Below are 12,206 nucleotides of genomic sequence, written 5' to 3'. Positions count from 1 at the left end.
TGGACAAGAAACTCCCTAAAAGGCCAAAACCCAAAGCAATAGCAGCTTATGGGGTACTCAGACTTCTCCTAAGGATGGTTCTTTGTGCGGGTACCTCGCACTAGTTTCAATCATTTGGCTCGCTTTAGCACACTTCTAGTGGATTTTTTTCCTATGCTCATAATCCTACAAAATAAAATAACACTACAAAAGTAATAGAAAAATAAATTAAATAAAAACAAACAAAAATAAAAGAAAACAGTAAAGCTGGGTTGCTGCCCAACAAGCGCCTAAGTTAACGTTGCGGCATAATGTGAATCACTTTTTTCGTCACCTTGGACTTATGAATTGTACCCCTAACAGAGCGTCCACTCTGCGGCTATGCTCCTTTGGTGGCACTACAAAGATAACCAGGCCAAGTAATAAATTTTTCACTCTGCACTTCTCGGACTTTAGATGAGGAATGTAATTTTTACTTTTTGGCACAATAATTTCCAGAATGCATGCACCTTGTTTCTCGTCCGTTGACTCCTCCAAAAGCTCATATGACTCGATTTCCATGTCATCATCCAAACATAATGTTAAAAAATATACGGAATGACGACCAATACGCCCCAAACTCTAGTATTGCATCGCTATTTATATCCTCATATGTACATACACTAGAGTCCTCAAATATAACATTATCTAGTTCCTCACATGACTCTAATGTACTCTTCTCCATATTGGCATCATCAAAAAAAATATAGTCGAATGATTGACACACTCCACTTTTAGCTCGTCAATTTGGCTGATAAGCTCTTTTTCAGCTTCACACAACTCATAACTATATTTTTGGGCGTTAGACACATCAACCTTTGCACTCAATATAGCATCCATGTCGTGAGTAACAATGCCAAATTTGTTGATCTCTTGTCCTAGTTCAGCTCTTCCTTTTATTAAGTGTTTCAACCCATCTGTAATTTCCTCATTCTGAGCCTCATATATCTCCAATTTTTGAGCTTTTTCCATTATCTAAGTTTGGCTTAAAAACTCCTCTTCTTCAAAAACTCGTTCTCTTCAGCAAATTCTTCCTCATTGTCCTTCATTCTCGTGATTGCTGCACTTATTCTTTTTATAGATTTTTTGAGTTCATCTTGTTGCTCTACTACTTGCTTCAACATATCCCGAATACATGCATCACGTTCCATATTCTGCAGCACTTCATTGATCCTATCACACTCACAAACATTATTAGAAATATCATAAAAAGGGCTCGGAGAAGGATAAAAAGAATTAGTACAACCCTCCCAATGACCACCTTGACCACCACATATATTACAAATATTTCACTCATAGGATTGAGATTGTTCGCACAACCCGCTCCTGGGAATATTCTGATAATTTTTCCACCAGTAGGGTCCTCCACAATATGGAAAAGGATCATCAAAGTAAGAATAACCACCTACGACGCCAAAAACTTGTTGCGGCCAAACGCACATGCAAGTATACACTGTCGTCAAGTAATAAAGTGACTAAAAGTCGGATGTCGAATCCACAAGGACTTGCTATCCACTATTAACTAGATTAAACTATACAAGAATTAAACCTAGAATTATTTGAATCTAAACTAACTAAAATAAAGGAAAAACAAATAATGAACTTTGGACAAATGAACAATAGGTTTTTATTTTATCAATATAATGAAAACGATCAAGGGTTATGGGCTATCTAAAATTTCCATTGTATTTCTCAATTAAATTGACTAACTAATTTATCTAGTTTATTGGTTGACATGGTTAATATTGCTCATAAGAATCTGTCGAGTTGTTACTCGCCTATTCAAGCTAACCTAACGCCTTAGAACTAACAAGAACGCATTTATAATTCATGTACATCAACCAAGCAAGGCAATTAGGTATATGTCTATCCTAACCGCGAATTCGTTCTCCAATGCCCAGGTTCAAGAACTCGCTCTACTCAATCCTATGTGCAATCTAGAATTCCTACTTTCGAGTTCAACTGTAGATTCATAGATAGTATTTAATTGATGATCAAGCAATCAAAATATTCAGCACATGATTGAATAAATAAACTAATATGATAAATAAGGAAATCAAAATCAATATTCAAATAACAATAGTCATGAAAGAACCACAACCTCAAAACGTGAAGTTTAGCTCCACATAAACATAGTAGCAAAATAACAAATCGTAAAAAGAAACATAAAAATTACTAAGTTTGATGGAATAAAGATAAAACTCGGTCTCCACGGCGGCTCTATGCTTTCCCTTCGTCAAAGGTTCCTCTCAAAAATGTCAGACCCTCTTAATAATCACGTTTAGGGGGGATTTATAGGTTAAGGTAGGAGTCTCCAAGTCCAAAACTGAGTAGAAAATTATTTATTCATGGACTAGGGGACCAGGCTTTAGACCAGGTGAAGGCCTGGTCTGTAGCACGGTTGAGCAGGATTTAGACTAGGCTAGGCCTGGTCTGGGGCGAGGTACCCTTGCATTGATCCAATTTTCTCCTTTCCGTGCTCTTTTCTTGTGTCTTCAACATCTTTTTGTGCACCTTTAAATCCTTTATGTATTCCAATGGTCCTACACATAAAAATAACTCAATTAAGCTCAAACATCTCACAACTAATCATTAAAATACTCAAATGTAAGGTAAGCAATGCACTAAAAATATACATTTATAGCCAAACATCAATGACTGATTGTGATGATTGGCGGTGATGCTAGTTGCGGGTGGCAGAAGTTAGAGGTTAACGTGAATGAAGTCATGGTGAAATGTCACCTTTGCCAAAATTCTTGAATGAATAATATGGTAATAAAAGTTAAGACTTTGTTGTAGATCTTAATCATTCAAATCTGTTCAGACTCAGTAAGTGTTTAATTTTAAAATACATGGGATGTATTCGAAATGTGATCATATTATATGGGTGTTTACTTTAATTAATCCTTAGGTGAATTAGCACAAACTTGAATAATAACACAAGGGCCACTGGATATAAAGCTAGAAGGTATCCATTAACTGCAAATATACATGTTGGACTACATCAAATTCCTAGTATATACTATTATCTTGTGGAATAGCAAAAGAACAATAACGAATGAATAAAACAACAACAATAAAAATATACCCAGTATATTTCCAATATGTGGTGTCTGAGAAGGGTAGTTTGTACGCAGACCTTACCCCTACCTAATGAAGGTAGAGAAGCTATTTCTAATAGACCTTCAACTCAGAAAGAAGAAGAAGAAGAAGAAAAAGAAGAAGAAGAAGAAGAAGAAGAAGAAGAAGAATAAAGAAAGGGGAGAAGAAGAAGAAGGAGGAGGAGGAGGAGAAGGAGGAGGAGGAAGAGGAGGAGGAGGAGGAGGAAAGTAAAAAAGGAAGAGAGAAAAAAAATAGGGAGATAAAGGATAAGTAGTACCAAATAATAACAACAGAGAATACAATACTTGAGGCAAACAAAACCACATAACGCAATAAAGATCTGAGAATATGAAGGGACATGCGTGTTACTAAGACTATCAGTGAGCAACTAAGAAACTCCCAACTACCTACTAACCTTTTACCCTAGTCCTCGACCTCCACACCCTCCTATCAAGGGTCATGTCCTCAGTGATCTGAGGCAGCATCGAGTCCTGCCTAATCACCTCTCCCCAACACTTCTTAGGCCTACCTCGACCTCTTCTCAATCTTTCCATGGCCAACCTCTCACACCTCCTAATGGGAGCTTCAATGCTGGTCCTCTTAACATGTTTGAACCATCTCATCCTCGACTCCCGCATCTTGTCCTTCACGGAGGCTACTCCCACTTTGTCCTGGATAGCTTCATTCCTAATCGTATCTCTCCTGGTACACCCACACATCCATCTCAACATCCTAATTTCTGCTACTTTCATCTTTTTCACATGGGGGTTCTTGACTGGTTAACACTCAGCCCCATACAATATAGTCGGTCGAACCACTTCTCTATAAAACTTACCCTTAAGTCTTGGCGGCACATTCTTATCACATAAAATACCAGAAGCGAGCCTTCATTCCATCCATCCCGCTCCGATGTGATGTGTCACATCTGTGTCAATCTCCCTGTTACCTTGGATAATAGACCCGAGATACTTGAAACTAGTTCTCTTGGGGATAACTTGAGCATCAAGCTTTACATCTGCGTCTGTTTTATAGGTCCCGTCACTGAATTTGCACTCCAAGTATTCTGTTTTGATTCTGCTCAACTTGAAACCTTTAGACTCCAAGGTCTGTCTCCAAACCTCCAGCCTCGTGTCTCGTCGATCAACACTATATCATCGGCAAATAGTATGCACCAAGGCACCTCTCCTTAGATGTGTCACGACAGCACATCCATTGCCAAGGAAAATAAAAATGGACTAAGAGCCAATCCCTGGTGCAACCCTATCACAATAGGGAAATGCTCTGAGTCACCTCCCACAGTCCCCAACCGAGTCTTAGCACCATCATACATATCCTTAATCACCCTAATGTACACTACCGGAACGTTGCTAGCCTCCAAACACCTCCACAAAACCTCCCTCAGGACTTTATCGTACGCTTTTTCAAGGTCAATAAACACCTTGTGCAAGTCCTTCTTTCTTTTCCTATACTGCTCCACTAATCTCCTCACCAGATGAATCGCTTCCATAGTCGAACGCCCCGGCATAAATCTGAATTGGTTCTCAGAAATAGACATGCACCTCCTCACCCTGGCCTACACCACCCTCTCCCAAACATTCATAGTGTGACTCAACAACTTTATACCCCTATAGTTATTGTAATTTTTGATGTCACCCTTGTTCTTGTACAACGGAACCATCGTACCCCACCTCCATTCTTTGGGCATCTTCTTCGTCCTAAAAATAACATTAATCAACCCAGTGAGACAATCCAAGCCTGCTCGCCCTGCGCTCTTCCTGAATTCCACCGGGATTTCATCTGGGCTCGTCGCTCTGCATGCACATCTTACGCATCACCCCTTCCACCTCCTCTACCTTAATACGCCTACAAAATCCTAAATCCCCCGACTCTCGGAGTGATCCAACTCACCTAGAACAATGATTCTATCTCCCTCCTCGTTCAACAGTTTATGGAAGTATGTCTGCCATCTTCTTCTAATAAGTACCTCAGCCATCAATACTTTTCCATCATCGTCCTTGATGCACTTGAGTTGGTCTAAGTCACTGGCCTTCATCTCCCTTACCTTGGACAACCGGTACAACTTCTTGTCACCGCCTTTTCCCCCAAGCTCCTTGTACAAACAACCAAACGCCGCATTCTTAGCTACTGTAACTGCTAACTTTGCCTCTTTCTTTGCCTTTTTGTAACACTCTCGATAAGTCCTTCCTTCCTCCTCGTCTGTATTCTCCACTAGCTTCAAATAAGCAGCTTTCTTAGCTTTAACTTTGCCTTGTACCTCTCCATTCCACCACCAGTCTCCTTTATGACCCTCAGAAAAGCCCTTCGTGACCCCTAAGATCTCTCTAGCAGCTTCCCAAATGCAGTTCGCAGTCATGATCCACATACTAGTCGCGTCCCCCTTACTCCTCCAGGCCCTCAGAGCCAGCAACTTCTTCCCCAACTCCTGAGCTTTGTCCTTGGTCAAGTTACCCCACTTGATCTTAGGTTGCCTACACACCACCTTTTTCTTTCTACTCCTCTTAATCTCCAAGTCCATTATTAGGAACCTATGCTGGGAATAATGAACGGATAAACACACATTAATTTAAGGAGAAGTTGTTGGTTAGTAGAAGGATAAAACTCTTGAATAAACCTTCAAATTACTTGCTCCTTGTGTTGTTCTTGACTTGTACACTTGATTCCAAACTCAAAATCAACCTCCATGTCATCCTCCTTTCGAATAGATTCCAAAAACTTTGTAAATAGTTGAGCAAATCATGAAATTTTGGTAACGTCTTTTTGCATCAGCGGTTGAGCCTTTTCAACAATCGTGAGATTATAAACCTGGTGCAATCATAAATTACTTAAACTTGATCCCCAACTCTCTATTTATTATCATACTATTTTGAATAACATAATGTCGGACCAATCAGGAATTACTTAAACTTGATCCCCAACTCTTTGTTTATTTCAAAACGTGATTGAACAAAGACTTTTACAACTGTGCTAATAGAAGATAGTAGGTACAATATGGAATTAATTGAGATTCACATAAGCACAACAATATAAAAAATAAAGACTTTTGTGAAAACATGAATGCTTCTCTCATTTTTCAATTTTTAACTTTTGTCAATTAACAAATAAATTAAAGAATCAGCAACTGGAATGGATAAATCAAACCAGCCCCAAGACTTTGTAGGCATGCACTAGCCAAATAGAAAATGGACAAATACTTTACCCAACTTTATTCTTGTATTAATGATTAATCAGTCAATTATCTCTTCCTTAATATGTTAATAGGACTCTTTCCCACTTCTATCAACTACAAACTACTCAACTATCAATTTCTTATGAACATGCATATTAATTTGAGTGTCTTTCTAAATTACAAAAGAACTTGGTTCTTTGCCTTACTCCTTATGCGTAAATGAAATAAACAATAAAAATAAGAACAACAATTTTTACATGGAAATCACCCGGTAAAAAGCATGATCTACCACATAGGATTTTAACTTCAACTTTACTAGAACAAATGAGCCAAATATACTGATTATAAGACCTATAAACCAATACCCACACACTTCTCTTACTTCAGCTACTTGAATGAATTACAAGTTACTCTAACTTGCACACTCAAACAACTACTCCAACTAACAAGTTTTGAATGAAATCTGGATTACAATGCGATTTCCTAGTACACATGAACTAACGGACTCAAGAAGAATACTGATAGTGATGATCACCTTGAGTGTTGAACTTGAAATATTGTATGTCATTCTTCAGTTGATGTGAAAAAGGATAGTCTTCTCAGTCCATAGGAAAAGTATTTAACTTCCCAGTACCCCGAGATATTTGGGAGTCCTATGCACAGTAAACTTCTTGTTTGACAACAATCCTAAAGTTCCAAGGACTCCATGAGTTTTGTGACTCTTGTCTATCACTTATGCGACCATATATTCTTGGGAAATAGTCCTTATCGCATCGAGAGTCCTTTCCAGCAATCTCGGACTATAGTAACTTTGTGTAAAAGTTACTACATTGTAAGAACCTTCAACAACTACTTTGAGGACCTGGTTCTTAGTATACATTCAACAGCTAACTTGAGCACATGATTCTTAGCACACGTTCACTAGACACACTTATTTAATCATCAAAACCCAATTCTCAACAAATTCCCCATTTTTGATGATGACAAACGTTGTGCTCATGAACAAGGTAATGACATTCATAAACAATTACATAACATTAGAGAATAGTATCAACATGTGAATAACACAACACAAACACATTTGAACAGATATCTCCAAAATTCAGAACAAGTACCTCAAAAATCAATCACCTCCACTCTATCTTACCCCTTTTGGCATCATCGAAAAAGAAAGAAAAAGTTGTTAGATAGTCTAAGCACAGTTAATGCAAGATTCATGGCCATTGAGGCTACAACACAAGCATAAAAAATATCAAGATAAATGAACTATGCCAATAATAAGAACTATGAGAGAAGCGGATAAACAATATAAGAGAGTGCATTAAGTAGTGTCAAATTAAGCCTAGGGCCTTGAACAAAAACATCATAACAAAATAAACTAAAACATCCTGCAAACTACTCAAAACAAGAGAATAAAGACAAAAATAAAGCACCACTATGCCAACAAAAGAGATGGGAGGCAAGGGGTAAAGGACCAGGATCAAGGGTGAGAAGAGGAGGGGGTCAAGGCTTCCACAAGAGTGGCAATCTATTGAGCATAGGCCTCTCTGTCCTTTATGAGCTCCTTTCTAAGATGCCTGGTTTCCTTTCTCAACTCATTATTTTCCTCCCTGAGTTTAGCATTTTCCTCTAAAGCCAACTCCAACCTTTTAGAGAGTTCAGCAGCCCTGGTACTTCCAGGCAAAATGACAGAACCAGTTGGCCCTCTAGCCTTGATCTTAACATATCCACATTGCTTGAGTGTGACAGCATCCATAACATCATTGTGATTCCCAAACTTCAGTTCAGGCAAAGATATATTGAGCTTTTCAAATAGCCCAGTCATGAAGCCATAAGGAATAGCATGCTTAGGCTTGGAGGTGGCTGCAACCCTTACCATATGTTGAATCATCAGGCTGGGAAGGTTTATGGATCTACCTGTATCCAACAACTCCATTACAACCATATCAAGTAGGGTGTCCTCATGCCTCCTCTCAGATCTCTGTAGAATGCAAGAGTTCACAAAGTGAAACAACAGTTTGTGAAAATGTGTCATGTCAGTCTTGTACACCTTCTGGGGAGCATCCAGCTCCAAAATCTGGGAGAACTTTCTGGTAACCGCAATGCCTGTGTCCACATCATTGTCAATAGCAGGACGCTTCTTCTTCAGATAGTTGTCAAATCCCAGGGAAGGAATGTTCAGCAGCAGCCCAAGCTCTTTAGCATCAAACTCCATCTCAAACTCTCTTACAAATATCTTTACTACCTTGCCATCAAACTGGAATTTTGCATAAAATACAACCACTGCAGGCACATATACATGGGGAAGGGGTTTAAAAAATATATGTGTCCATTCCTGCAAGTCAATATTTTCCACCAATTGGGCTATGCCCTTTTCATCACTATTGACAAGTATCTTCCCATTCAACACTTTTTTGTTTTTGAACTTAGTAGACCTGTCAACTATCCCAGACACAACCCTTCTCTTCTTCATTTGTTGGTCTTCTGAGAGGTGGAAGTTGCTTTGGTGGGTTTAGCAGCAGTCTTCTTCACTGGTGGTTTCTTGGCCTTTAGAGAAGAATCAGGTTCATCCTCCTCATCCAACTAAACTCAGTTTCAGCAGTAGGAATTTTCTTTCTTGTTCTTTTGGCACTCCTAGACTCCTTGATCATTTGCTTATCAATAACTTTTCTCTTGCTCCTGGTGAGAGGAGTCCTAGTGGGAGGAGACACTTCCTTTCTTGCCATGAAACTGGTCTTGTAGGTTTTACAGCAACCTTCCTTCCCCTTTTTCCTATTTCAGGTAAAGTCAAATCATCCTCATCATTGTTAACCTCCCCATTTCTAACAAAAGGAGTTAAAGAAGGCATAGGTTCTTCCGACCATTCCTCTTCATGAACTTCTTCTATAGGGGCTATGACTGTATTCCCAATAGTCATATAGACTTCAGATTCCTCACAGCATTGTCTTCCTCACTTTCAGATTCATTACCCTCATTTTCATTTTCTTTTTCATCTTCATTACCCCCACTCTCAGAGTCATCTTCTTCCTCACTTTCTTTTTTTTTCTTCTTCTTCAGAATCTCCCACTTGCTCACCTAGTTGTTCTTCTACCTCACCTTTTTTTTCTTCACTTGATTCCTCCTCACTTTTCTTTTCTTCAGTACTTTGAGTTTTCTCCTGCAACTTTTGTCCCTCATTATTTTCTTCTCCTTCTCCCTCCACATGAGCTTCTTAATCATCCTCATCATCAGTCCAATTGTAATAACTACTATCAGAACCCATTTTATCCCATGTTTCTTTCTTACCTTCACCGTCAACTACAGGTAGGTCAACAACTATGTCCAAATTCGTGTCCTGAGTTACTACTTCCTTTTCTACAATAGTACTCTCTAAGTGTGGAGTGTTACTCAGGGGTGAAATATCATCCACCGGAGAAACTTCAATTGCAGAAGCTAGAACATCAAGTTTTGAAGGAGGAGGTTCTACCTAAGCATTCTTGACGAGTGCAGATTCCCCATGAGTAGTAGCCTCCTTTTCTTTTGGTTCCCTCATAGCAGTAGCATAATCCAATACTTTACCACTCTTTACTGATTTTCTTGAAGTAGCCTTGAACTTAGTGGGTTTGGAGGTTATTTGTGAGACAGATACATGTTCATGGGTAGTTGGTTTTAGAGATGGAGGTGTAGTGAGGGTAGACATTACATGCGTAACAGAAACAAAGGGTGATGGTCCAGGAATAGTAGTAGGCATGGGTGGAGAGATAACAGGTGTAGGTTCAGAATCACCAGCCGATTTTACACTTTTATTTAGTTTAAATTTCTTAATTTTGGATTTAGTTCCGGGCTTAGATGATGATCTTACTTTTGAAGGGGTTTGGCTAGACTTAGTCATGGTGGTGAGAGGACGGTGAATTTTCTTTGGTTTTTGGTTAGGGTTTGACAGAAACAGTGAGGTTTGAGAGAGATGCCAAGAAATAGTTTTTAAAAAGAGTAATTCTGATTTCACTAGAAGAGAGAGAGAGTAACTGAATTTGAGTTCTAATAGGACTCTAATAACGGTTACTTTTGACGACTGGACTCTTAGAATTAATTGGACTCTAATTACACTAGGATTCACCGTTAATCCTTGACTTTTATAATGAATAGTAGTGATTCTAATAGGATTAGAGAGTCTGAGAGTAGCAATAATTTCAATTATTATGTTCCAATAATTGAGGACAGGATGGCACACACCCAAGTGGAAGAACCAACTCTTTGACAACTCCTTAGTCATTTTTGTAATAAAGCTTCCAGCAGAATAAGTTAGTATCATAAGGCACAATCATCAGTTAGACTTTCTAGGCGAGTGTGTATACTTAGAACAAGTATGAGACTGAATCAAGCATTTGATACTTCAACTATCTACATATCTTGATTTCTTTTCTATCAAATTATTGGGGTTCAACCTAGTTGGATGTATTGATTAATCCCAGTTCTAGTATGTTTCTTTCAAAGTGGTCCCTACTCAATGCCTTAGTGAAAATATCATCAATTTGATCTTCAGTTTTACATAAATTAATTGAGATATTCCCTTTTTCAACATTATCTTTGAGAAAGTGAGGTTTGATATCAATGTACTTAGTTTTCTTATGTTGATAAGTATTTTTAGCGATATTTATGGCACTGGTATTGTCACAGAAAATCGGAACACAATCAATAAAAATACTACAGTCCCTGAGTTGCTGCCTTATCCATAGCAATTGAGCACATCAAGATGTTGCTGCTACATATTCTGCTTCAGCTGTAGATAGAGCCACTGATTTTTGCTTCTTTGTTCCCCAAGACACTAGGCATGAACCAAGAAAATGTGTTGTTCCTTAAGTTCTTTTCCTGTCAACATAAAAACCTGCATAGTCGGCATCACCATAACTAACTACGTCAAAGTTATATCCTTCTGGATACCACAGACACAAACCAGGAGTTCCTTTAAGATATTTGAGTATTCTCTTGACTGCCTTAAGTGAGACTCCTTGGGATTTTCCTGAAATCTTGCACATAGACCCACACTGAACACAATATCAGGCCTACTTGCAATAAGATACAATAGTGATCCAATCATTCCTCTGTACAGCTTTTGCTCCACATTTTCCCCTTCTTCATCTAGATCCAGCTTTGTTGCAATGGCAATAGGAGTATCAATTGACTTTGAAGAATCAGTGTTGAATTTCTTTAAAAGTTCTTTGATGTATTTTAGCTGATGGAGCATGGTTCCAGTAGGCGTCTGCTTGATATGCAGCCCAAGAAAGATATTCAATTCACCCATCATGCTCATTTCAAACTCACTGCCCATCATTTCAGCAAATTCCTTGCTCATTGCTTCATTAGTAACCCCAAAGATAATGTCATCCACATACACCTACAAAATTAGAAGATTCTTTCCTTTGTTCTTCAGAAATAATGTGTTGTCCATCTTTACCCCTTACAATGTTATTGGTTAAGTAGGATTTTGAGAGCCTCTCATACCGGGCTCTTGGATCCTGTTTCAGTCCATATAATGCCTTGTCTAATTTGAAAATATGGTCAGGGAACTCTTCACTTTCAAAACCAAGGGTTGTTTAACAAAAATGTCCTCCTTTAAGTAACAATTCAGGAATGCACTCTTCACATCCATTTGATATAGAGTGAATTCCATGTGTGCAGCAAAAGCAATTAACATTCTTATAGCTTCTATTCTGGCTACAGGAGAAAATGGCCATCATAATCAATGCGTTATTCTTGATTGTATCCCTGAACCACCAGTCTGGCCTTGTTCCTCATGATATTTTCTTGCTCATCCAGTTTGTTCCTGAACACTCATCTAGTACCTATAACAGTTCTGTTTTTGGGTATTTGCACCAGATGCCAGACCTTACTCCTCTCAAATTGATTCATCTCCTCTTGC

At 38.6% G+C, this 12,206-nt stretch overlaps 2 protein-coding genes across 2 annotated transcripts; both read right to left on the bottom strand.

Moving 5' to 3' along the window:
- Window positions 1-4,315: 4,315 nt before the first annotated feature.
- LOC138893878 (secreted RxLR effector protein 78-like) lies at window positions 4,316-4,627 on the bottom strand. Its single transcript, XM_070178545.1, has one exon. The coding sequence runs from the start codon at window positions 4,625-4,627 to the stop codon at window positions 4,316-4,318; it is 312 nt and encodes a 103-aa protein (XP_070034646.1).
- Window positions 4,628-4,769: 142 nt separating this feature from the next.
- Window positions 4,770-5,656, bottom strand: LOC138893877 (uncharacterized). The gene is made up of 2 exons (XM_070178544.1): window positions 5,105-5,656; window positions 4,770-4,835 (listed from the first exon to the last, which is right to left on the bottom strand). The coding sequence occupies exons 1-2, from the start codon at window positions 5,654-5,656 to the stop codon at window positions 4,770-4,772; spliced, it is 618 nt and encodes a 205-aa protein (XP_070034645.1).
- Between the last annotated feature and the right edge of the window lie 6,550 nt (window positions 5,657-12,206).

Source organism: Nicotiana tomentosiformis, chromosome 6 (genome assembly GCF_000390325.3).
Source record: "Nicotiana tomentosiformis chromosome 6, ASM39032v3, whole genome shotgun sequence".
Lineage (NCBI taxonomy): Eukaryota > Viridiplantae > Streptophyta > Magnoliopsida > Solanales > Solanaceae > Nicotiana > Nicotiana tomentosiformis.
The sequence above is the reverse complement of the archived record's forward strand: the minus strand, read 5'-3'. Positions and strand labels throughout refer to the sequence as shown.